The sequence below is a fragment of the Durio zibethinus genome, chromosome 16 (assembly GCF_047325235.1).
Source record: "Durio zibethinus cultivar Kanyao isolate XHJ-2024 chromosome 16, ASM4732523v1, whole genome shotgun sequence".
Lineage (NCBI taxonomy): Eukaryota > Viridiplantae > Streptophyta > Magnoliopsida > Malvales > Malvaceae > Durio > Durio zibethinus.
The window spans coordinates 713285-740341 of NC_143177.1; the positions used below are offsets into that span (position 1 = coordinate 713285).

Consider the following 27057-nt stretch of genomic DNA (forward strand, 5'->3'; position numbering starts at 1 on the left):
AGGTGTATTTTATCAGAAATAAAGTTGATTTTATTTAGAATAAGAAAAAAAATAAAGATAAGCTTTTTTATAAAAAAAAAGGTTGTAATTTAAGAATAAAAAAATTATAGATGCTGAATTTAAACTTTGGATGCTAAAAATGACTAAAACCAATTAAACTGAATTAAGCTTTTAAATTCTAAAAATAATGCGTCCATGATGAAAAAAAAGGCCAGTTGAAATATAAATTATGAGTGTAATTTCTTTAAAAAAAAATTTATTTGTTATAATGAACTGGTTTGTTATATGCTTTTGAGTTACTAAAATTTCTCACCTTTAAGATTACACTTTAAAAGCAACTATGTTATAGATAGGACATGAATTAGGATTATTAATTGCTTTCTTGGCTTTGTCTGATCTAAGCAAAAGAATCCAATGCAATTGAGAACTGTTGTTGAATATGCATAATTTATTATTCTTTTTTCTAACAACATTGATCCAAATGGTTTATTCTATTTTGTAAAAATATGCCTTAAAATCATTGAGGTGTGCCATGTTGCCATCAAACTCTGAATTGAAAACCCAAAGCATATTCTGTACTCTTTAATGGAAAAACAAAAGGCAAATGCTATCTCCAACACTTTATTCAATCAAATGACCCCTTTGAATATCTCTTTATCTACTTTTGTCATCCAGCAATTCAATCCAAATGATATAAGTAATAATTTTGCAATGAGATTTTAAGCTATAAACATTAGGAAAGAAAAGAATTCAATAGACAGCAATACTAAAAATACCCCCACGACCCTTTTGTGCTTTTGTACCAACACTACCAAAAATTTCCTCACACAAGAATCAAGAAATGAAGCTGTACAAACAATCTGGAGGCTGAAACATGCCGAAATGCGAACGGAAGGGATGAAGAAACAGGTTTTCTAGACTTGTGTATTATTGGAAAGAATCTGACCTACTCTTGAGATGATCAAGGGTAGAAATTTCCGAATTTATGTGTTTTCTGCTATGAAGGATTCGAAGGAACGGTATGGTATCATAAGACCGCGGCTCTACCATTAGGCTTTAGGATGGAAAAGCATGATGAAGAAGTACTTGAATTCTCAAGTTCAGGACATGGTTCAGGGAAGACTGACTCTGAAAAGCCGAAAACATACGAACATATCCAAGAAGTGGAAGGGCCAGAATTGATTGATAAGGAGATATTGGATAGACATATGGTAAAGGGAGAGTCTTGGATTCCTGTGAAGTTTCCAGCCATAGTGACATTTATGCCAATAATATTCTGCAAGGTGATTTTCTCCAGTACTGGGAAAGCATCCGGATCAAATTTGTCGTCTGGATGGGATCCATAATAACCAGTGGCACTAAAAGCTGTGTTAATGTTTCGCAAGTCAACATCCGATATGATTATCTCTTTGATATAACCACCCCTACCCCTGGATGTTCTGAACTCAATACCACTTAACGAGTTGTAGAGGTGGACCTGCTCCACTTGGACATCAGAAATGCCACCGGACATTTCACTACCAAAGGCAAGAGAAGAGCCCGAGGATGACTGAAGGTGGACACTTCTGATGTGGACATTTGTCGTGGGTCTGCCATAAGCAATGCCATACTCATCCCAGCCACTCTTGAGGGCAATGGCATCATGACCCATAGTAATGTTGCAGTCCTCAATGCAAACATTATCAGAAGAATCTGAAAGCAGAACATTAAGAATGATTCATAAATTTAAAAGAAAAAAGATGTTGACAATACGCAACGTCTAAAAACAACTTAGGCTCCCAATATGAAAAAGGTAAGATATTAGCCACCACAAACCTGGGACAATGCCAACGGTATATGGTGATTCAGGTAGAGCATAGACTGATATGTTATGAATGTGTACATTGCTGCATAAAATCCAAGTAGATGTAAATTTAAGTTTCTCCATTTGTTTGCATATCAAACAAATGTTTAAAGTATGAGCACAGCAATCAATAACATATTGAAAACAAACCTGCAATAGACTGGATGGATGTTAAATGCAGGGGCATTCAGCAAAATAATGTTTGAAACAAGTACATATTCGGACGACACAAATTCCACAAGGTGAGGGCGGCTATAGTTTAAAGAATGAGATGTGAACCATTCCCACCAAACTAAGCCCTGCCCATCTATGGTTCCATTATCACCTAATGCAACATGCAAGTGTGAGTTTGTCTGAGATTCAACCAAGATTGTAATGAAGAGACAGTGAAAGAATGAACAAGAATGAAGTTAAGAGGTTAGCTTACCAGTTATTACAACATCATGCAACATATAACCATTTATCAAACTTCGATATCTCCTTCCAGGAAGTTCAATTCCTCGACCATATGACGGTAAGGGTTCAACAATATCCCAGTGAGCTGGATCCTTAACAAGCAAGAAAAGCAATTGTGAAAGGAAATAAAGGCTAAAACTTGCTCCTATTAATGTGTATTTTTTCTATTGGACAGTCATTAAGCAAAACAAATAGAAATGTGGGCAAAGAAATCAGATCAAAAAACTACCTGAGATCCAAGAATGACTGCACCTTTTTCCAAGAACAGTGTGAGATGGCTGGTAAGATTGAAACTTCCTGTAAGCCATCTTCCGGGTGGCACATAAAGTTGGGCACCACCCTTGTCAGCAAAGGACTTAAGATAGAAAATGGCATTTTGAAAGGCAATGGTATTCAAAGTTTTGCCATCTGCAACAGCACCAAATTCCAAGATGGATACAGTATGTGGTCTTGGGTCCAATGTCAGCTTATGATCACACTGCCCATTGCTCTTCTCTCCAAAAACTCTGATTCCATTGCACAATGCCAGCAGCAACAGCAATGCCACCTGAGTTATAATGGAAAAACAAAAAAAGGGAAAACCAGTTAATACTCAGAAGCAAAAATTTTACCTTTGCAAATCCGCCAAAGAAGATAGATGATTTGAAAAGACATAGAAATATGCAATTAAAACATAGAGAAAAGATCAAGAATTTCATATCAAGGATACGAGACAAGAACAAAGAGAATAAAATCCTTATTAGCTTAAAAATGCTTGAGAACATATCAATCTGATAAGTAGTAGAGTATCAAAACAATTGTACAAAACATCTAAAAAAGAATATAAATATAATGAATCATCATTATTTATTAAAAAAAATCCAAAACAAATCATGTAAATTAAGGAGGTTTATGACCAAAAATTTATAATTTGACTAAAATGAAGGAATTACTAGGAAATTAAGCAAGCATTAAGGAAACAATAAATTGCAAAAACTAATAAACCATCTTAAATGTCAATGTCAAAGAATGATCTTATAACTCCAAAAGCAAGGAAGATGGAAAAATTGAAAGTTTTAGAATCCAATGAAACCCAAATACTGATAAAAAAGGGTTGTAAAATGAAATCAAAGCATCAGCATCATCTAAACAAAGTGAATATGGAAAAATCCAGAAGAAATATACATAAGTTGAATTGACACCATTGATGATGAGCAAATCAAGTTAACAAAAAATCCCAGAAAAAGTACTCAGTTTTATTCATCAAAAAACACTTTTAACAAATACATAAAATCAAAGCTTCAATTCTTTTTGATTTGGCAATCCAAAAAAAAAAAGAAGATCAAATCCGCAGTTAAAACAAACATACTTACTGGCATCTTCATATGTCAAAGGCCTCAGCAGCAGTTGACCAGAGAGACAAAGTAGTGAAGAAGAAAAGCTGATATACTAAAACACTAAAGAAACAAACTGCAAAAAACAAAATAAAAATATAAGAACCACCGCAAAAACAGAGAAGCTTTCTGTAAGTATGTGAATTATGCGCATTAATTATAGAGTTTATATTTGATTAAAATTTTATTACTGTTCGTAATTTTATTAACGAGAAAATATTAAATATTAAAATAAATATATAAAATATTATTATTTTAAAAAATTATTTATTAATAAAATAATATTATTTAATTCATCTCATTAATGAGATATCATTATATAATTAATTGATAATGTATAAAATTTATATACTTACAACATATCAAATATAAACAATAAAATTTTAAGTTTTTTTTTTCTTTTAGTTATTCGGTTTAAGTAAAAAATGACAGCACCCTCGAAGTAAATATTTATATAATATATTAAAATTTTATTTGATGCATAGAATAACAGATAAATTAAAACAATAATTATTTTATATTATATTTAGTATATATTTAAAGAAAATAATAAAATTGTAATGAGGACTAATTATTCTCTTAACATATGATGAATTAATTCTCTTAAAGTAAAAAAAAATTATTTTTAATTTAAAAAATTAAACTTATATGTCTATTATATCCTTAGAAATTACATTAATAATTTAAATTATATAAATTTTGAGAAAAGATAATTTTGATCAATAAATAGAATTATTTTATCATAATTTTTATATATATCAAATACAAAATAAGATGATATTATTTAATTTTATTTTATTTATAATATTATTTTATCTTATCATATTATAATCATGTGCACTAAACACACTCTAAAGCTATTACTAATTGAATTGACACTAATTTTTGTAGGCGACTAATACTTATTATAAAAAACAATTTGAAGGTCAATTAGGATATAGTATTATATAATTATGGTGGATTATGACTTTTATAATTTAATTCTTAAGGTTAATTATGACATTTCGTTACATATTTAGGGTTAATGTAGACATTTAACTTACACTTATTATGATATTTAAAATTTTGACTAAAATTTTTTAATTTTAAATTAATTTTAAAGAGATTATAAAGGTGGTAAAATAAATCATACATAATGAATTTCTACGTGTTGTGACTCTATAAGAACTTTTTTTTTTTTTTTAATTAGAGCTAGATTAGAGGTGAGATGGAAATCTATTTTAAAAAAAAAAGATCTAGTTCAAAGTAGGTTTTAATATACTTTTATTTTATATTAATTTTTATATATTAATAAAATATTATTTAATATCTTAATTTAAGATGTCAATTTAATAAAATATTAGATGTATTTTATATTAAAAATAATATTTTTATGAATATTACATTAAATTAATTTTGAATTGGATACAAATTATAAACGAGTTATATATATATATAGTAAAAATTGAATATAAAAAATAATAATTTGATATTTAATTTGATTGGAATCAAATGGAATATTTTAAACGTGGTGTTGGAGTCGAGACAAACAAAAAATGTCTTCACCTAATCTATTGCCATCTTTGTGGTTAATTTAAATACATGAAAATATTTCAAAAGTATTTTTATATTTAAGGGTTAGAAGGAATAATATTTAACTCTAATAGCATTTTTTACAGCAAAAGATGTTATCAACTAATAATTTTTTTATATACGTTCAATTGTTAATAAAAATATAATTTATTAGAGCTTAAATAAACTTTATAATTTTATCCAACTTTCTTTTCAAAAATCAAAATTACTTTTTGTAACAACTAATATTTTAAATTTGCAACATTTTTATTTTTATATTGTAAAATTACGTAAAATTTTAAAATTTTTTAATTTAATCATGAAGACAAATGAACTGTTCTTCAATGTATAAATTTATAAATTATTTATTTTTTTATTATTCTATTTTTAAACTTTTATATATATAATAAGATTAGACCTTTATTATATTTCCGCAACAAAGCCTATTATCTAGCGGGTGGTAACTAGTGTCGCCGACAATTGTTTGAAACGGTCCCCCCCCCCCCCCCCTTTCAGTGATCCGTACAGTCACGCTCATAAGAGTCGTTACAAAAAGAAAAAGATAAGAGCAGCTGTGGTTTCTTACGTTTGTTAAGGATCGATTAGTGGGAGAACATAATACATAATTAACGTGGGAAGTGATTACGTGACATAGATCGGTAGATTTTAGATTTGTTTTCAGACAGGAATTATTACGAGTTAGGTTTTGTCAGTATATGTTGGGAGATACAGACCCAGTTAGCCACGTAAGAGGATAGGATAGAAATAGGGTGAATCAATAAGTGAGAGAGAGAGAAAGGGGATGGAGGGGAAATAAAATAAGGGAAATCTACAGAATAGATTGATAATTTAAAATGAGATATGTGAGATGATATAAATATAATATTAAAATAATATAATTTAAAATTTTAATAATAATTATATATAAATTTAATAAAATTAAAAATATATTTTATATTTTTATATTGATATAAAAATACATAATTTTAAATACATTAATTTTAACATAAAAAATATATAAATACATTAATTTTAGTATTTTATCAACAATAAATATAAAAATCTTCGTATTTACCGGTGTATACGGAATTGAGTCCGCATGTGGTTGGACAGGAATGAGAGAGAAATTGGGTCCCATGTTCAATCATCGAGGATGCTAGCCTGGCGTCAGTCACTTGCCAGGACATAACAGAAAAGAGCGAAATTCAAAAAGAAACTCAAATGGATGACATGTCACAGCTTTGATTTCCACGAAGACAAAAAGAAAATTTGGTATTGCTTATTTTGTATAATGTTGTTTAGAACACTTTTACATTGTGAATAATTCAGGTTTTTACACTGCTAAGAGGGGTAATTGAGCAATTTGGCTTGGATTACCTTGGGTTTAGTTATTTTTTATTTTTGCTGTTCTAGTTTGATATTCCAATTAATTGAACTTGAGTTACTTTTGATTCAAATTATAAAGTTTTAAAGTCAAATGAATGATTTTTCAAATTTGAATATTTAAATTTAAATTTAAATTATTTATTTTTTATTTAATTAAATTAAATCGAAATCAAATGAGTTAAGTGAATTTTTTGAATTCCGATTTATTCTTTCAACTCTAATAACAATTATTCATTGTATATAGCAGTTTTGAATCTTTAAAAAACACACTCTAAGTTTTGAAGAGCTGAAGTTTATGAAATGTATAAGATATATTCCCATTCTCTTATTATGTATAAATAAAATTCAGTAAATTAGTACTTGATTTTGGAGTGTAATAATGAATAAAGAATTGTCCCAAAAAAGATACTTATAGTTAAATGAGATTTTATTGAATCATCAATTAATGGTATACATATATATATATATATATATACATATAAGAGCGAGCTTTGATGCAATAGTAAGATTATTTTTTTGTGATTGTGAAAATCATAAGTTCGAGTTTTAAAAAATATATATATATTTTTGCAAAAATATAGAAGAAAGATGGTATATTATAAACCTTCACCTCAATCCTTTCAAAACGAAAAGTCTTATACATAGGGATTTGTCTTTATATATATATATATAAATATATATATATATATATATATATATTCAATATTCCATGGAGAAGAAACCATTCTCTGCTATTGCCATTTGAGTGGAAATTACAGCTAATCGTTGATCTTTCTCAACCTTAGAAAATTCAATGCTATGTAATGAAACAGACAAACTGTGGCCACAACCTTCATGATATCATGGAATGAGGGATTTTTAACCTTTTGGGCACATAGAACAGAATCAACATTTATTAGTCATGAAGCTGAGAAAACATTGCAGTATTTCTTAGGGCAAGTGGCAGAGGGAACACCTGAATCATTGTTTTGGGGCCTAGCTTTTGTGTCTTAGTTTGGATACTTCTGCTCTGCACCACTTTTTTTTTTTTGGCATTGCCTCACTATTGGACAACCATTAAAAGCTTGAATCTTCACTAATACTTCTACTTTTTGATTTGTCACCTAAAGTTTCATCTGAACTCATTATAAAAGAATAATAACAACAATAATAAAATTTAGAAGACGACTTTTCTTACTTCTCATTTATGTATTGAGTTTAAATTTTTTTGCATGCAAAACCTCTGTAGCCTACTGTTGGATCACCCAAAAGGCAAGGGGAATAAGAGAATACGAGGGAAACAATGTTAATAGCCAAAAGTCCATTGGTGTTGGGGGCGAGTTTTGAAAGCTTAAAATAGCAGGACTCGAAGCTTAAATCAGTTGGTTCAACTCACATCAGCTTACATTAGTTGAAATTCTCTTCTCGAATGATCTTAAAAGTAAATTGAGATATGATCATGTAAAGTATATGTTCTAAGATTCTTGAGATCTTAATGCATAGTTGCTAGCTCTCCTTTTACTAAGAAAAATACAGGGTTAGTGGATTCTGGACCTCACAGACAGCTTAGCTGGAAGCAATATAAAGTCTCATCTAATTTGTTACAAAATCCAATCCATTCTAAACCATATTTCAATTTTGTTGACAAATTTTCATATGGATCATGGATTGGATATAGACTGAAATTCTTGAGGCCACTCATGAACATGACATGTTGGGGGCTCATCTGATATTGAAATACTACCAACAATAATGATCAAGCTGAACCACCAATCATTCCAAATAGCAAGAAGAGTCCAAAGGGACAAGATCTCGAACCAGGTGTACCATAATCATATCCAGTAAAAGATTTTATGAATAGAAAGATTTATGCTTACCAATGGGGAAAAAAACACACAAAAAAACAGCCCTGGAGGAGCTTTTGTCTGTATCAGTTTTCCTCAGCCTACTGACTTAAGGCCCTACAAAATCAAAAGCATCTTTTAGTAAAAAAGTACATGGAGATTGCGAACAGAATCCTAGAGGCAAAGAGTTGAGAATTTCTTACTTGAAATCCAAACTGCATTTACTCAAAAGTAGCTGATCATTTAAGACAGCAATCGAATGACATCTATCAGAGATTAGCGTCCAATATACATATATGTCTATCTTTTGCTCACTTGATCTAACATTTTTTCCCTATGCTCAAACACGTATAATTAGATACATATTATACATGGATGATCTACAAATGATGATGCGGAATGGATGTTAATTTCATCTTTGCGGCTGCTCAGAGGTGTTGGTGGTGGCTGAAGTTGCCATCCTGCCATTCTCTGTTCCCTTATCGACTGGGACTGGCAGTCCCCACTTCCTCGCCGCCTCTGAGGGTTCTATAACTTTAACAGAGCCGTCTGTCAGTCCCACCGCAAACTGATTCACTTCCTGTGGGTGTGCTGTGACAACGAGTGGGTGTACAGTTTGGCTGTGAAAGGAGAACATCAACATATGAAGTAAGACCTCACATGTATGTTCCATTAAGGCTTTTCAAAGCATCATATTAATAAACCATTTCACTATAATGAAAAAAAAAAAAAACCTAAGGAAATAACATGGTCATATAAACTGTTCGACAATGCTGGAGAGATATATGCAGATGGTGCAATACGACACCTGAGCCTCAAACTATCAGCGTCAAATACTCCAATATTACCATCGGTAAAAGTAGCATACACTAGTTAGCCATTGCAGGAATATGCTGCGCTAGATATAGGTGAAGAAAGTACTTCTTGTGGCATCCACTGCAATGTAAAAGAACATTAAAAATTTACTCACCGCATGTTTAAATTCATTAACTAGTATGTAGTTTTTTAACTAACGCATGTATTCCATCTTGTTAGCATCATATACCACAAGTTGTGTTTCATGGCACACTAAAAAGCGAACTTCATCAGAGTGGAATTGCACTCGACTGTCACCCTGAGGGGTTTTTCCACCTGGCAGTTGAAGTGCAATTGCTTTTATCTTTTCCCAGTTATCAGTGTTCCAAGCAAAAAGCTGAAAAAAAAAAAAGAAGTCAACAACAACAACAACAATAATAATAATAATAATAATAATAATAACAACAACAACAACAACAACAACAACCACCACTGGTCATCGCTATCTACCAACTAGAAGAGAAAATAGAATCGGGAGAAAACATGAAGCATTAAAGATGGTTACGGCATATAGCAAGAGAAAAATTGAAATATGGGAACCGTTAAGAAGGTTCAATATCAGATTATAGCAACCTTCTATAGGCAACCAAACAAAGCATATACAGAAAGACGTATATCAGATGTCTTTTCGAACCTTAACCATGTTTTCATTATAAACAATGATAGGCACAAGGACACAGTGAAGCATACCAGAGCATCAGCAACTGAAGAAACGAGGATGTTAAGGCTGGTGGAAAATGCTAAACCAGTGATGCGTTCTTGGTGACCCTTCAATTTTGTTTTGACCTATAGGAAAAAAAACACGTCTTTTCATATTGAATATCAAAACGTACTGCCACTAATGAAAGATACAGAGACATTCTTAAATCACTTACCTCATCCACCCTAACATTGTAAACGTGGATGGCTGAGTCTTCCATTCCTATCGCTATGATATTATTATCTTGAGGATGAAATGCAAGGAAGGTTGAAGCTGGAGGAGGTGGCATAAAAGTTGTCATTACCTGCAAATCGATGCAATTTCATATCAAGTAAAGATTGCTATGGATGGAATCCAAGTTGGCAAGAAACTCCACTCTAATACAAAATCTGGCAGTCACAACAGAAAAGATTTCAAAATACACATTAATTTACCTTGAATGTCATCATATTAAACAATGAAACCTTTCCACCACATGCAGACATTACAGAGGAGTCATTCTTTGACAGTGCTATGCATGGAACTGCATCTTCAGCATTATCTAGGACATCATTAGTCATAAGAAGACCACTGTTTGGTTGCCAATGTTGTGGAATGGCCTATAAAACCACAAAAGATGAAAAAAAAAAAAAAATAGACAAGGAAACTTTTTTACCAATATCATATGTATAAAACAGGCACATGAACCTTCATAAGTAAATTTGTATTTATATTTCAATGAATAATATATGAATGTCTACAAAGCAAAAATCACCTTGCCACTAGGATTTTGTTCACTGCGATTCCATATCCATAGCTTTACCCATTTGTCCCAACAGCAAGAACCCCGGCACAGGAATTAGCGTAAAGAAGTCTAGCAACCTTGATAAACAGGCGATTTAATAATCACAAAAGTGATATATAAACAAGATACTCCTGAAAGATAATGTTAAACACAAAAACGAAGAGAGAACAAAATAATATATATTAAAGTAAAACCTTGCTAGCATAATCCAAGTTGCCTGGCATGGTGACTGTTCGACACTGAGTAGGGTCAACAATATCAGTCAGTTCCCAAGGTTAGGTTTTATCACACACATTTCTTGGCTTTTCAATGCCTCTACTCATCATTTCAACTCCATTCCACAAGTAATTTTCAATAGAATCAGATTCTTGTTCGAAAAACTTTTAAAATTGCATCAGAAGACAGGCAAAATAAACTGCACCGAGCAACAGGTCTGTACAACTGCTCAACTTTATTTTAATAATTTTTTATGCTCTTTAAAGTGCGAAGCAATTTAGCCACAAAAAAGTGTGAAGCAATTCATACTCATTTTCCATTTTCTAACCAAAACGTTAACTATCAGCAGAAACTAAAGCTTAGTGCATTTGCAGCATATAAGAATAGGAGTAGGCCTGGAAGGACTATCTACACGGTCCTAACAACTGGACCAATACTTGTACCCATAGCAGAATTAGATACCGAATCCATAATCAAGCAAAAAACCAAGTTGTCAATAGAAGTTCATAACATAAACAAATGCAAAGCAAGGTAGCATTGCATTGGAAGATAATAACCTTCATCTCAAGTGGTTTTCGGGATGCTTCATAAGATTGAGCCTCCATTGCCCTCAATGCTCTAAGACCATTGGCAGTTGCAAGAATTTTGAATCCATTTTCTGCTGTAGTAACAACAAGTAAATTCCCTTCTTTGTTGAATCTCAATCGGGGAAGACTCTATGCCATTCCATTATCAAGTAGGATAACCAATTTGAAATCAAAGTCTATGTTAATTCAACCTGCAAACTATACATAAAAAGAGAAGCTGAAATGAAAAAATGAGATGCTAACCGGAAGTTCCCCCTCAGCTTCTGTGCTGGTGAGAATATTTGTATTGACCATAACCCAAAATTTAATCTGGCTACCATCACCAACAGCCAAAAAGCGATTCCTTGTCATGTCAAACTGTACTACACCAGTAGAGTTCTTTCTCAAACCAGAATATGTCCTCTTTATTTTTCCTTCACTTGCATTCCATTCAACCAAGAATGAATCCCCTTCTTTACTTGTCCCACAAAAGAATAATCTGAATTGGAGAGAGGATTGTTAATTTATTACATTTCCTAGACGCTGAGGAGATTTGTAGCATCAGCGTAAGAGAAAAAGGATAACCTTTGTAGATACTAGTTTGAGTTTTCATCTACTTACCTACTACCATCAGCACTGTAGCGCATTGTGGTACAGCACTGTCCAGGAGCATCATAATCAACCCTAGAGCCCATATTGTCATACAACCAAGCCTTGATTTTGCCATCAACAGCAGTTGAAAATATAAACTGCAATATTATATACACCTCATTTTTATTTACACTTTAAATTTAAAATTCATTTTTTTTTTAATTTTTACTAAATACACTCTATCCCTCACTTTTTATTTTTGATTCTTACCCTTTTTCTATTTTTTTTTCTTCACTTATTGAAATTGACTTTATCAAAAATGAATATCCAAAAAGTTTTGAGGCCTTTCAAAAATGGATGTTTGAAAAACTTTAAAAGTTTTTGAATATTCATTTTCGAGAGGCCTCAAAACTTCTTTAATATTCATTTTCAAGAAAATATAAAGTTTTTCAGATTTCTATATCTTGGAGTTCTTTGTTTTGTGAGAATGACAAATCTACCAATAGAAATCTATAATTTTTAAACCACTAGGCATTGTTTGTTTAATAATGTTTGCAATATTTTTGCAATTTTGACAAATATGCATATGAGAGGAATTAATAAGTATGAAGAGGTGTTCATGTAAATTGGTTGTTGCATCATGTGCGATGGAGCGTGACTATCTTATCGCATATGGTGCAGTAACTACTTGCACGAGCACTCTTCACAATTATTGATTTTTTTCAAATGCACGTTTATTAGAATTAGATAAATGTTGTGAATATTATTTATTGGATAATGTCTAACCAAAAAATTAGAAAATTTTTCTATTAAATTTAAACATTTCACATGTCAAAGCTTAAATAACCTATGCTGACAATGTTAACAGCAGATTAACAAATTCGATAATATCTAATCTTTCGGCCACCGATTCTTATTGTTAGATTTACTAGTTTGTTAATGTTATTTTTCAGTGGTCCAAGGATTAAACATCCCAATTTTTTAGTTATCAAGAGTTTATAATTAATTATATATTTAAAAAAAATTTATGTATTCTTGGAATTTTATTTTTGAGAATTATATTGTGTTTTCAAAAATCTATTTATGAGAAAGCAATATAAATCTCATAAATGAATTTTCAAGATATGTGTTTTATTCTCGGTGATCCATTTCTGATAATTATGTTACTTTTTTGGAAATGAATTTCAGAGAATGGATCTTATCCATAAATTTGTGCCATTTGTTGGAGCTACAGAACCTGGTGGACCTCCATTTTGTTAAGACTTTAATTCAATCTTTAGTTATTCTGCACAGCTTATAGGTTTCTGTTTTGACATTGGCGAATTTCAGAGTGGAAGGCGCTTGTTGTCGCAGTTGCTTCATCCAAAGTGTTTACGCTATTTAAATCCTCATGATCTGCAATGCTCTTTTGTAGAACTATCTTAGACAGCAAACAACCTGTGCTACAATCTATCATGGTTTTTACCTTGTCAGAATGAGCCAGTAAGTCAAATCTGAGCAAATTTCAAGGGATGAAGAATCTAGTTAGGAGTCAGCCAGGAGTGATCCTAATGTGACACTAACTGAATCTGGTAAAAGTGATACTCCTGCAGAGAACCTTTACCCTGCTGAGGGTGTGAAGAAGGATCCTTCCTTAAGGAGGAGGGATCGAGCTGCTACTCATCAGTGGGCTTGCTGAGGTTTGTTGCCCCCTTTCCCCCATCAGGGTGATTTGTACTCGTATGTTTTTAAAGAAAAAAATTTTATCTGTCCATTTTATTGAAGTCTTCCATTTTACAGTTGTTGTGCTTGATTCTTGATGCTTTGGACCCTATTCTAGGATATATTTGCAATATTTCATTCCCTGGAATCAGCTTTTCTCTCCATGATCTTCCTGATGGAGTTGTGTTCTTTTTTCAAAAAAATCCAAAAGTAGGTTAGATGGAAGCCAGGAACCGTGTTGATAACTGAACAGTTGTGTCTCTTTATGCAGTGTTAACTGTGAAAGCTCAAAGCTTGTCATTTGCTCAAAGTAAGGTCTGATTTACTCTTAGATGTTCAGACAACATTCTCTTCTTTTGAATTTAAGTCTTTTGTTGTACTTCTTTTATTGAACTATTTTCAATCCTTAATCTCATGATTTGATTGCCTCGCCATATCTTGGTAATAATGCAGGTTGCAATTGGTGGTTCTGATGAATTCTCCACCCAAGTTTGGATGAAAAGTTGAACAACTTGCATGAAGCTATAGCAGCAATTGCAGCAAAGCCTAAATCTGAAGAATCTGAGGAAGAAAATGTGCTTGAAAATTGCCATTCCATTCGCACCATAAGGAAACTAGTCTTACACTGCCTTGCATTTGCTTCCACATTATTATGGAAGAAATCTTTGTCAGCCACAAACAGGCACCTCACAAGTGAGTTTGTTCATATTCGCAAAAGAAAACTTTTTAAAAATATTTGTTAGCACTGATTTTTTCAACAAGTTCCTTGTAGTATAGTGGTGACTATTAACATAGAAAATCATGAAATTGAGTTCATCAATCTCCAGCATTAATCGCTTCCTAAATTTTAATTCCCCATTCTTTATATCTTATCCTTCCTAGATTTTAGCTGTGATTTGCTTTGTAATTGAAACTTTTAACTGATTGTTTTATAAACTGCTATGTTAAATATGAATATGTGACTACGAAACTAGTACAAAATAATAGAATATAACAACAAACAAGAGTGCCTTGATAATGGAAACTTATTAGATCATGTTCCCACTGCTAGTTTACTTTTGATTGGAACGATGGCAGACAGTGGAAGCTGAGATTCTTAGTAAATTTACGTCTTCTTTCATCATTTTTGAAGAGAGCATTGAATGCATGACATAAACCATCCAAAACCTTCTCTACCTTAAGCTTCTTTCGCATTAGTTTAAGCATCGAGATCAATATTTTCTTATGAAAGTCAAAGACATAGATATATGCAAAGTAGCCTGCTTGGCAAAGGCTAGTGTCTGAGCTTAGTTATTGATTGATATCGATTAAAGATTCCATCAATATATATACAGATAATTAGTTCATGCCTAATAAATGAAAAACCAAAGTTTTATTCAGTTCAGTGAAAAGTGTGGGTAATTTTCTAATGATTTGGTTCATAGTCTCATATGACAAGATTCCATTGAAGCAAGTACTTGTGGTAATTTTCTTTCTTTAGTGTGACTAATGCTAATGTTTCCCTCCCCTCTGCCCCAACTGTTCCCTTTGACAGATTTTTAATGACTCAGATTTGTCTTTTGCCAAACTGAGACCACTTCCAAAGGGTGAACATAATGGGTATTTGTTATATCATGCCTTTACATCTTACATAGCCTTTATCAACACTGATTTTTCAAACTTACCTCTAGTTGTAACTTATCTCAACCTTCAGCATAAAGTCCAAAGAAGCAGAAGCAAACTAAATATGCTCTTTTACTGGTGTTATTTACCATTCTGGGGCTTTGGTTTTTTGAAAAGAAGCCTGTGAATTTTTACAATTGCCTTTCAAACTGTGATTTTGATAATTTTATCTGACGTTATGATGTGACAGAAAATAATTGGAAACTCTGGTTTTAACTTTTCTTCCTTAAGATGTCTTGCTTTTGTTATTATATCAGACTTAAAATGATACTATGGCACCTTCAGTTCTGGGAGCTTTATATGTCTAAACTCTGAATCCAGCAATAATGTATTTTCTTTTTCACTTTATGAGCTTTTTAAGCCTATAAAAGTGATTTTGTTTTCCATGTAATGAATTTTTCTTTTCTCTTCTTCCAGGATGAGAAGTATAATAGACCCTTTAAAAGGGAGCTGTGATTCATTTTATGTATTTTTTATTATATATTTGAATTTTTTTATTTTTTAATTAAAATTTAAAATAATTTTATTCAAAATTTCAAATAAAATGAAATATCTACAGTTTTTATTGATTTTGTATTCTTCCTTGGATTACATTCAAATGATTTTGATGTAACAGAGACAATTCAACATTGGATACTTAATTTTGTAGGTGTGCATTTATGAATGTTGTTGGATGAGATAAGAATAACATTTTCCAACATTGTTAAAAAATATAAAGAAGTGGAGTTGGAGTATTCATTCGATCGATTTTGTTAATTTTGAATCAAATTATTAAAAATTAAATTAATTAAATTATATTATTTTTTATTAATTGAATCAAATTTATTAATTAAAAAATTAATCCATCAAATTTAATTATTATTTTTTGTTAACCAAATAATAAATATATTTAAATTAAATCATATTTTAAACAAACTAAATAAAATTTTTTAACAAAATATTCAAAAACATAAAATTATATTAAAAACTCTAATATTTTATGAAATAAAATGATTCATTTCATATTTTATATTTTATATTTAAAAATTCTTACATTTTAATTAAAATTTTGATTAGTTTAATTAATTCAAAATTTGAATTAAATTCATCAAAAATTAAAATTATTCTAAAATTATTTTATTAATTAATCAAAATTAATATAATAATTAATTAATTAATTAATTGATCAAATTAAATTAAATCAATCAATTAATTCAGATGAAACCGAATTATAAATACTTGTAATTGAATCTCGTGAAGAATACGGCAGATGAATTGACGTTAATGCAAAGTGCAAGGAATGGGATCCGAGGCTTGTGTCAAACTAATATAGCTAATCTACAATAATTTGATTTAGCAAAAATAGGCTGTCAAATTTCTAGTTTGTCCTATTTAAAGGTTGGAGTCTGACGCCTTTGTTCGATATAGCCATACGCTTGATGAAATATATCACTTTTGCACTTGTCTGCAACCTGTTTCATTTGATTTCGATATAAATTCAGGTGTCCTTTACTCAAAATTTATTTTTAGATAGAATTTTTTTTTTCTTTCCTGAAAAAAAAAAACCCTTATCTTGTTATTATCCTAATATCTCTATATTTTTATTATTTAATACATATTTATTAGATATTTTAATTCACATAAGCATTTTTTTACAATAATTTGTTAAAAATTAAAAAATCTTAAATCATATTTTTCATGGCACTTTTAAAAACATTAAAAAAAAAATAAACAAGTCGCGTCTGTTTCAAAACCATAGTCTACAAGTTGGGTACTGCGGCTTGAAATACAGGCCGAATGCATATCGTAGAAAAAAAGACAAGAAAAAAAAATTGTATGATTTCGATAAGTGATAAGGTTTCTTGTTTTATTGCCAAATATTTTTAGTGGGTAGAAAAATTAAAATATAAAATATTGGAGAAAAAAAGAGAAAAAAAAGAAAAGTATATATTTCTTTTTATCATATTCTTGGCAGGTAAAATGAAAAAAAAAGAATTTTTACTTATTATTTGGTAGGATTAAAAATAAAAAATGAAAATTATATTATTTTATTATATTTTTGTAAATTAAAAATATAAAATTTTAAAAATGATAAATAATTTTGGAAGTATGCTCACTTAACGTATCCATTTTTTAATGAAAAAATCACTCTTTTTTTTTCATTAATCTTTTTAATTTAAATAATTTATTTTAGATAAAAATAAAAATAGTAACAATCTTTCTTTTTTTTCTTAGTAAATTCAAATTACAGTTATTATTAAATATTTTCATTAACTTTTTTATATTGGAAAAAGATATTCATTAGCTTCTTATTACTCACAACATTGTTAAAAACTTACACATATTTGATTTAAGTTAGCAAAATGAAAATTTTATAATAATTAAATTTAATAATTTAAAATACAATATGATAAAATAATATAAAAATAATATAAAAATATAAAAATAATATAATTTAAAATTTTAATAAAAATTATTTATGAATTTAATAAAATAAAAAAATATTTTGATATGAAGTATTATATATAATTTTTTTTATAAAATTATATATAAATTGTTAATATTTAATTTGATATAAATGCACCATTGTTAAATCTAACAATAATTTTACCTTTATTTATTACTGACGGGGAAGTGGCAGTGGGTTGTGGGTTGTGGGTTGCTGAGCTGGCAACACCAATTATTGTTTAAAAAATTCAGAATACATTTACGCATTTTAAAATAATAAATAAGCAAATCACCAAGGGTTATTGCAACGCGCTCACCCCTCCCCATAATGTCTCCTTCAACATTATCCTTAATCTTGGCCCTCCTGGGAAGTGTCTGTGCCGTTATCCACATCTTTCGCACCACCTTATCCCCACCAAACTGCCACAAAAATGGCCGGAAACTTCCACCCGGTCCCCGCGCCCTACCTATAATCGGCAACCTCCATATGCTAGGGAAGCTTCCACACCAAAACCTTCACCATCTAGCCAAAAGATATGGCCCCATAATGTCACTAAGGCTCGGCTACGTACCAACAATCGTGGTATCTTCACCTCAAGCCGCTGAACAATTCCTGAAAACCCATGATCTTGTTTTTGCTAGCAGGCCTAAAGTCCAATCCTCGCAGTACTTGTCGTATGGTGCAAAGGGCATGGCTTTTACCCAGTACGGTTCCTATTGGCGAACTGTTCGGAAGTGGTGTACTTTGCATCTCCTTAGTGCTTCAAAAGTTGAATACTTTGCCCCGGTAAGGAAGGCGGAGCTGCGGTCGTTGGTTGAATCAATAAAGAAGGCAGCGGCGGCGGGGGAGACGGTGGACCTTAGCAGAAAGGTAGGTGAGCTTATTGAAGAAATCATGTCTAAAGTCATTTTGGGACGCTCCGTGCATGATGGATTCGACTTGAAGCCGCTAATTGAAGAGACCATGCACTTATCGGGAGTTTTTAATCTATCGGATTATTTGCCTTACCTTGCTCCACTTGATCTTCAGGTATATCTTTTTCGTTTCCCATATTATTTTATTTTATAATTACCATTATTTTCACAAATTTATCTTCCTATAGATATTATTTTTTTAAAAAAATTTAATAAAAAATTTAAGTTGATAGATTAATAAAGTTTAATGTGAAAATTAATAATATATAAAAAATTAAAATTTTATTTATAATTAAAATTTGATAAAATTTTGTTAATATTTTTATTAAAAATATTTATTTGAAAAATATATACTTTTGTTAAAATTTTATATATTTGATTTATGTAATAAGATTTTTTGAATTTATTAATTTTAATTTTGAATTTGAATTTGAATTTAATTATTTTTAATAAAAAAAATTTGCAAATTACATCAACTATATAAGCTAAAAAAACCCGATAGAATAGAAATTTAATTCGGAACACTAATATTCTATTAAATTTTGGTTTGAAAAACGATTGATTCACAAAATTAAAAAAAATTAAAATTAATTATTTGCATAGAATTGACTTGTTTTTAAGTTTTGTTTTATTCTTAACCTTGGGATTTAGTTTGATTTCCTTACCTATTCAATTGAATTTAAAAAACAAATACTGCAAATTGTCCAAATAAATAAGAAATGCAAATTGAATTTAGCATTTTCACTTTGAAAATTAATTGTAATAATGAATTAATTTAATAACTACATTTACATCATATGATTTGTGCATTCATGTCATATAAAGTATTACAATTAATATATTTATGTTGTGTTTGTAAACACTATTTTATATTTATTATTATTATTTATTTTTTTTTAATCTGTTTGACAAAATCTTGGTGCATTAAATGCACTCTCCCCAAAGTCTACAATCACAGTCACCAGCAATCACTTAATACTCCTACCTAACTTAGCAACATGGATGCTGGCCACTAATAGTCTATTAGGTCGGTTGAAAATCTGATATTTGAATATCAGAAAATCTAATATTTGAATTCTAAAAAATTCTTTAAATAGAGCTTATAACTTGCAAGAAAAACAGAAGAAGAGCCAATTGAAGAAAAAAACCCTAGAATCAAAAAGAAAAAAGAAGATAAGAAAAAGAGGTTCTGCCAAATTAAAAAAAAAATTCTGTCAAATAAAAACCTAGGATTAAAACAAAATCCCAAACTAAATAACCCAGAAACAACAACACCGAGAAATGAGGACCAATAGCGCTAAAAACACAAAAAAAAAAATTTCAATTGAAACTTTAGGCTTCGATCTATGCTATTCGAGGTCGTTTCTTGCAAAACAAAGGTTGGATTTATGTTTAAGGGGTTGAGAAAAACATTTTAAGTAATTTTAGTTTTTTTTTTTGCCACCGATAACTAATGGTGATTGACGATAACCGACGGCAAACACGATGACAATTAGTTAGAATCTGGGAATAGAGGTAGTCGGTTGGAGTTAGAGAGAGAAAAGGTAGAAGGAAAATGAAAAAAAAAAAAATTTTAGGCTTCTATAGTTGCTGCCAAGACCAAAAACGACATTGTTTAAGACCTAGAAGATCCACTCGTCGACTCGAGACTTGACCTGGGATTTATACATTTGACTCAGAATCCCTTAGCCTCTGATCAGTCCAATTGAATCAGATCTGGACTGTCAAACTGTAGAGGACCTGCTGAACCTGTTAACTAAGCCACTAAACGATCTTTTGACAAGTGTTGACTAAAGGCATTTTTTATATTTTTGTCATAACTTTTTATCTTTTTATTTTTTTTGCTCAAAATTTTTATATATTTTTACTATTTAATTTATGATTTTTTTGTTATTTTTACTTTATTTTTTATAAACTTTTGATAGAAAAATAAAATAAATGATTGAAAAAATAATGAAAAATAAATAAAAATGAAAAAAAATAGAAATAAAATCATAAGTGGTGATTTTACTAAAAATATTTGCACAAAAGAACTTTCTAAAATATTTCAAAAATGTTAGAAATATTTTAGAATTCTTCGAGCATTAAAAAAAAATATTATTAATAAAAATATAAAATCACAAGTGGTGATTTTTCACACAAAAAAATTTGAAAATTTTCAAAAGTGTTCAAAATATTTTAGAATTTTTCATAATAATAATAATATTCACATCATATAAATAGAAAAAAAAAGATAAATAATAATAACAATATTTATAAGATCACAAGTGGTGATTCTTTAAAAATATTTTCTTAAATTTTTGCCAAAAGTGTTGGTAAGATTCAAAAAGGTTCTACCAGATTTAAAAAAAAAAATTTCTGTCAAATAAAAACATGGGATTAAAACAAAATCCCAAACCAAATAACCCAGAAATAACAGGCCCTAGAAACAAGGACCAACAAGGCTAAAAACATAAAAAAAATTTGACCAAAATTTTAGGTCTTGATCTACGTCGTTCAAGCTCGTTTCCCGTAAAACGAAGGCTAGATTTGTGTTTAGGAGATTAAGAAAAATATTTTAGGTGATTTTGAATATTTTTCGGCCATCGACGACCAATAGTGATCGACGATGATTGGCAGTCGGCACGGAACGATTGGTTGAAATCTGGGAACAGAGGCAGTCGATTGGAGTTAGAGAGAGAAAGTCTGAGGGAAATAAGGTAGAAGGAGAGAAGGAAGAAAGAAAATTTAAAAAAAAATTAGGCTTTTATAGTTGTTGCCAAAACTAAAACAATATCATTTAGGACCTAGATGATCCACGCGTCAACTTGATAACTGACCTAGGATCCGTGTACCAAATCCAGAATTTCTTAATATTTGATCGATCTAATTGAACTAAATCTAGACTGTCAAATTGCTACGGAACCTTTGAACTAGTCGACTGAGCTGTTGAATCATTCTTTGACCACATGTTGATCAGAGGCATTTTCGGTATTTTTATCATAATTTTTTATCAGTTTATTTTTTATGCTCAAATTTTTTTATATATTTCTACTATTTAATTTATGATTTTTTTTTTATTTTTTTATAAACTTTTGATAGAAAAATAAAATAAATGATATAAAATAATGAAAAATAAATAAAATATGATAAAATAAAAATAAAATCATAAGTGGTGATTTTACTAAAAATATTTGCACAAAAGAATTTTTTAAAATATTCTAAAAGTGTTAGAAATATTTTAGAATTCTTCAGGCATAAAAAATAATAATAATAATAAATATTATTAATAAAAATATAAAATCACAAGTGGTGATTTTTCACACAAAAAAATCTCTAAAAAATTTCAAAAGTGTTGAAAATATTTTAGAATTTTTCATAATAATAATAATATTCACATCATATAAATAGAAAAAAAAAGATAAAAAATAATAATAACAATATTTATAAGATCACAAGTGGTGATTCTTTAAAAATATTTTCTTAAAGTTTTGCCAAAAGTGTTGGTAAGATTTTTGAAAATCTTTTTAAGAAAATAATAAAAATAAAATGTTTAAATTGTCAAAATATATAAAGTTTTACAAGAATGAAAGTCACGAGTTGTGACTTTATCAAAATTTCTTAAGCAAAAGATTTTCTCAAAATAGTCCGAAAGTGTTGAAAAATTTTGGGAGTTCAACCAATAAATTTTACTTCAATAATAAAATAAACAATCAATAAATATTATTAAGTAAATTAAATTCTTTCATCGATAATAAAATAAAGAGGGAATTACAAGTGGTAATGTTCTTCCATTTTTTTAAAACCATACCAAAATTGTTGGTTTAAGAAGATTATGATAAAATAAATCTAACGACGGAGTTTCATCAATTAAATAAATGATTTCTTTGAATATTTTAGAGGTGAAAAAATTTTAAGTTATACTGAAAGTGTCAGAAATAAATTAAAAAATATTTTATAATAAAAATAAAAAATAAAAATAAAAATAGGCAAAAGATTATTCAAACAAGATCATTCTAGGATCATATAAAATTAATTGATACCATTTTTGGACAGACGTTGTAAGGGTGCTATAACATTTTTTACACATAATCGTACTTTTCGAATCCAACCTCAAATGCGTAAATCAAAAATAGGACTGATGACCAATCACACCTCAATAAAAGAGATTGATGGTGATTTCTAGATCTTTACATCTAGCGATTGAATCCCCGAACGAAAAATCGTTATGACAATATTTTACATCAAATTTATGTATCTCAATTCGTGTCAATATAAAAATATAAAATATATATATTTATTTTATTAAATCTATATATAATTATTATTAAAATTTTAAATCATATTACTATTGAATTTTTTATTAATATTATGTTCGTTTTGAATTATTGTATTGTGTTTTAGATTATTAAGATTGACTTGGTCTATATATCCCCTGCACAGGGATTTGCACGAAGGCTCAAAAAGACGAGTAAGGCCATTGATACATGTTTTGAGAAAATTATCCATGAACATGAACAAGAGACTAATCTCAATGAACGAAAGCCTCATAGAGATTTCGTTGAAGTGATGGTTTCATTGTTGAACAAACCCATGAACCCTCACGGTGATGAAGGTCAAGTATACATAACTGACAGAAAAAACATCAAGGCTATAATGTTGGACATGATTGCAGCTTCATTTGACACTTCAGCTACAGCCCTTGAGTGGACATTTTCAGAGCTTCTAAGGCATCCCCGAGTGATGATTGGTCTCCAACAAGAGCTAGAAACCGTTGTGGGAAGGAATAGAATGGTGGAAGAGTCGGATCTACCAAAACTAACATACTTGGATATGGTTGTGAAAGAGAGCCTGAGGTTGCATCCAGTTGCACCATTCCTAGTTCCACGTGAGTCCATGGAAGATGTCACTGTTAATGGTTATTTCATACCAAAGAAGTCACTAATCCTGGTAAATACTTGGTCCATGGCAAGAGACCAAAACGTATGGTCGGATAATGCTGAAGAATTTGTTCCAGAAAGGTTCCTTGGTAGCAACATAGACCTTCGGGGACATGATTTCCAACTCATCCCGTTTGGATCAGGTCGTAGAGGATGCCCTGGTTTGCAGTTAGGCCTACTCACTGTGCGTCTAGTTGTAGCTCAATTAGTCCATTGCTTTCACTGGGAGTTGCCTGATGGGATGCTGCCTAATGAACTGGACATGAGCGAAAAGTTTGGCCTCTCATTGCCAAGGGCTAATCATTTGTTTGCTAAGCCAATGTATCGTTTATTTGATAAAGGAATGTAAAACAAGGGTACGTTCAATAAGGTTACTTTTCATTCGTTGTTACGGTTGTTCAATTATTTTTTAACTTAGTTATTTTAATTATTTAGTAAGTTATAATTTAATGGACTGAATATATAAACAATTTGTAATATCTAAAATCATTCAATTAGAAATAATCATGGCAAAGGTAATAATCCTAATCATAATAACAACAAGTCATAACAGGATAAATTTACATAAAATTTTATAAGTTCATAAATTTTTTTATTAAAATTGAATAAATAAAAATTTTAATAAAAAAATTTAAACTGATAGATTAATAGAATTCGACGTAAATATCAATAATATATAAAAAAATTATTAAAAATATTGTTTATAATTTAAATTTAATTAATACTTATTTAATGATAAAATTTTCATCAATATTTTTATTAAAAATATCTAATTAATAAATATATCTAAATTTATTACAAAAAATTTAAATTTTATACATTTGATCTATATAATAAAAATTTTCAATTTATTAATTTTTATTTTTTTTACTCATTTTTAATAAAAAATTTCATAAACTTCACAAATTTACCTATAAAAGGTCTTTTCCAGTCATCACATAGTTTATTAGTTGCTCAAATTATGACCTTTATTGCAATTTTAATAAATAAAAATATCATTTATTCAAATTAATAAATAAAGACTTTTTTTAATGTAATTTGGACAGTATATTACACGCAATGTTAGATTGCCAGATAGTTATTAAAATTATCAAATCACTATTAATATTACCAAATAAGATGTCAAGTAAGATGGATACACTTAAAAAATTATATTTTAAAGGAAAATTGTAAGAAAAAAGTTAGGTTGACTTGTAGCATGTAAGAAAAAACTCGTTATCACTGAATAGGTGTCGTTGATTAGATTGCGGGCAAGTTGAGTGAATGAATGAAGGGACACCGCATTTATGGTGATGGAGTTTTATGTAAATATACAGAGCAAATTGTGTGATTTTTGTTAGCTGAAATTGGAATTCATGTCAAATTTAAGGTCGATAATCAATATTAATATCCCTCTTTTTTTTTTTTTTTTAATATGGATTTGGCAAACTTCGAAACACTTTAGATTTTGGAAAGGGTTTAAGGTTCATGTCAAATAATGTGATTTTTGTTTTGTTATAGAATAATTATTTTTATTTATTAAAATTTATTTAAAATAAAATAATATTAATTTATTAATATTTTAAAAATTAAAAAGTAATAAATTTTAAAAAATAAATTTATTAAAATTTTTAAATGCAAATAACTAAAATCTCCCAATCAAATATAGCGGCCAAAACTAACAAAACAATCACCAAATTCCTATAATATGATAATAACCACATATTTAGTAGAAAAAAAAGTTTAATATATTTTTTTAATTATTAATTTTAATAGATTCAAGTTATAAAAGAAACAAGTTCCTTTTCCTTTTTACTTATTTTTTTTCCACATCTAAAACTTACGTGCATTTCTATTCATTAAAAAAGAAAAAAAAAGTTGTCAAAAGGTGTTGGCTCGAATTTTATTTAAGTTGGTACATGTAGCTATTTTAAATGGTGATATTTAATATATTAAGTTCAAATTTCGACACTTATAGTCATTTCTTTTATTCTCAAGTTGCAGCCAGGCGTGTGAGTGAAAAGCTCACCAAACCGATGACAACAATGGGTTCCAATGTTACTTTAACAGTTAGATGCCTCAAATTTGTGTTGTATTCATTTTAACTCATTGATCTTTTTAAGGTTTAAATCTTAAGATTAAGGTGTTTGTTTGATAGTTAGTCTTGAAGAAAAAGGGTCAAACGTGAATTTTTTTTTTTCCAAAACCCAATAGAAATTGAGCCAAACAAACAAACCTTGACAAGAGCTTCAAGATGCAAGAGAAGATCATAAAAATTGATAGAATCTTAGTAGTTGAGAATAAATCAAAGATAAATATACAAAGAATGATGAGATATAGCCTCGTTTTTTTTTTTTTTTTTTTTTCTGTGAAACAAAATAAGTCTTAAAATAGGAGAAATTGCTTCAACATGTACTTTATTTACTTTGATGAAGATATCTATGTAGGATACAATATTTTAATAACTAAAAAAATGTACCAAAAACCAAAACATTTCAAGAATTAAATCTAATAATTTAAAATATAATACGATGATATAATACAAAAATGATATGAAAAAGAAATACAAAAGTGGTGATTTAAAATTTTAGACATTAATTAATTACGTATATATTTGAGTTTAATAAAATATGAGTTTAATAAAATAAAAAATATATATTTTATATTTTTGTATAAATGTTAATTATGATACGTAATTTTTTTATAAAACATGATATAAATATATAAATAATTAATATTTTACACAATATAAAATACATAAATTGCTATATATGTATCAGGAAAGAGCCCGTGCTTTATCATTTATGGGAAGAGTGGCTGTTACATGTGGGTTGCTAAGCTTGGCAACACCGAATCCTTTTTTTTTCAGCAATAGCAAAAATATAATATTTAGGGTTCATTTAAATGGACGATGAGATCAATTTCGATGAGATTAAAAAAAATGATAGATGTAAGATTAATTACTATAGCAATGAGATTGGTCAATGATGAGATGTGTTTGGATGTAAAAGTAGTAATAGCAATTGGGTGAAATATAATAAAAAAAAAAAAATTATTAAAGACATTAGATTAAAATTATATTAATAAATTTTATAATATATTTGATATTTATAAATGTAACAAATAATTAAAAATTAATAAAATTATTTTTTTATCAAATTATAAATTTGTGAAAAAGTAATAATAGTATATTTATCCACAAATATACAGGTATATAAGTGTAAAGATATATTTATCTATTATTATAATTTTAAAGGTTAAAGAGGTAGAAAAAATTAAAAAATTAGGATAATATTGAAAAAAAAAACTG

General features: G+C 29.1%; 3 protein-coding genes and 1 long non-coding RNA gene across 6 annotated transcripts; 2 read left to right on the forward strand and 2 right to left on the reverse strand.

Moving 5' to 3' along the window:
• Window positions 1-694: 694 nt before the first annotated feature.
• On the reverse strand, window positions 695-3813 carry LOC111298585 (putative polygalacturonase). Its single transcript, XM_022893312.2, has 6 exons — window positions 3652-3813; window positions 2529-2846; window positions 2271-2391; window positions 1994-2168; window positions 1816-1886; window positions 695-1692 (listed from the first exon to the last, which is right to left on the reverse strand). Exons 1-6 carry the CDS (start codon window positions 3661-3663, stop codon window positions 1028-1030), a joined length of 1362 nt encoding a protein of 453 aa, XP_022749047.1. The 5' UTR covers window positions 3664-3813; the 3' UTR covers window positions 695-1027.
• A 4159-nt stretch (window positions 3814-7972) lies between these two features.
• On the reverse strand, window positions 7973-12439 carry LOC111298300 (topless-related protein 2-like). 3 transcript variants are annotated; one of them, XR_016328520.1, is made up of 10 exons: window positions 12175-12439; window positions 11818-12052; window positions 11545-11703; window positions 10422-10586; window positions 10163-10291; window positions 9978-10073; window positions 9478-9624; window positions 9241-9368; window positions 8636-9052; window positions 7973-8549 (listed from the first exon to the last, which is right to left on the reverse strand). XR_016328520.1 is itself a non-coding variant. In XM_089745094.1 (8 exons), the coding sequence occupies exons 1-8, from the start codon at window positions 12246-12248 to the stop codon at window positions 9306-9308; spliced, it is 1068 nt and encodes a 355-aa protein (XP_089601220.1). In that variant the 5' UTR covers window positions 12249-12438; the 3' UTR covers window positions 7973-9305. The 3 variants fall into 3 exon arrangements, 1 of the variants encoding a protein (XP_089601220.1); XR_016328519.1 differs by having other exon boundaries at window positions 8636-9368; window positions 12175-12438; XM_089745094.1 differs by having other exon boundaries at window positions 7973-9368; window positions 12175-12438.
• An 839-nt stretch (window positions 12440-13278) lies between these two features.
• On the forward strand, window positions 13279-15951 carry LOC149514187 (uncharacterized). Its single transcript, XR_016328521.1, has 3 exons — window positions 13279-13823; window positions 14117-14160; window positions 14299-15951. It is a non-coding gene; the product is annotated as an uncharacterized LOC149514187 (long non-coding RNA).
• A 2274-nt stretch (window positions 15952-18225) lies between these two features.
• Window positions 18226-24170, forward strand: LOC111293003 (cytochrome P450 CYP736A12-like). Its single transcript, XM_022885682.2, has 2 exons — window positions 18226-18964; window positions 23272-24170. The coding sequence occupies exons 1-2, from the start codon at window positions 18263-18265 to the stop codon at window positions 24115-24117; spliced, it is 1548 nt and encodes a 515-aa protein (XP_022741417.2). The 5' UTR covers window positions 18226-18262; the 3' UTR covers window positions 24118-24170.
• Window positions 24171-27057: the final 2887 nt, after the last annotated feature.

Coding starts and splice junctions, on each gene's coding strand:
- LOC111298585 (XM_022893312.2), bottom strand. Junction 2,392..2,528: donor CAGTCATTCTTGGATCTCAG/GTAGTTTTTTGA, acceptor TTGCTTGTTAAG/GATCCAGCTCACTGGGATAT. Junction 1,887..1,993: donor ATCCATCCAGTCTATTGCAG/GTTTGTTTTCAA, acceptor GATTTTATGCAG/CAATGTACACATTCATAACA.
- LOC111298300 (XM_089745094.1), bottom strand. CDS start 12,248: ATGGGCTCTAGGGTTGATTATGATGCTCCTGGACAGTGCTGTACCACA. Junction 10,292..10,421: donor TTAATATGATGACATTCAAG/GTAAATTAATGT, acceptor ATCGATTTGCAG/GTAATGACAACTTTTATGCC. Junction 9,625..9,977: donor CTTCAGTTGCTGATGCTCTG/GTATGCTTCACT, acceptor TTTTTTTTTCAG/CTTTTTGCTTGGAACACTGA.
- LOC111293003 (XM_022885682.2), top strand. CDS start 18,263: ATGTCTCCTTCAACATTATCCTTAATCTTGGCCCTCCTGGGAAGTGTC. Junction 18,965..23,271: donor TTGCTCCACTTGATCTTCAG/GTATATCTTTTT, acceptor TCCCCTGCACAG/GGATTTGCACGAAGGCTCAA.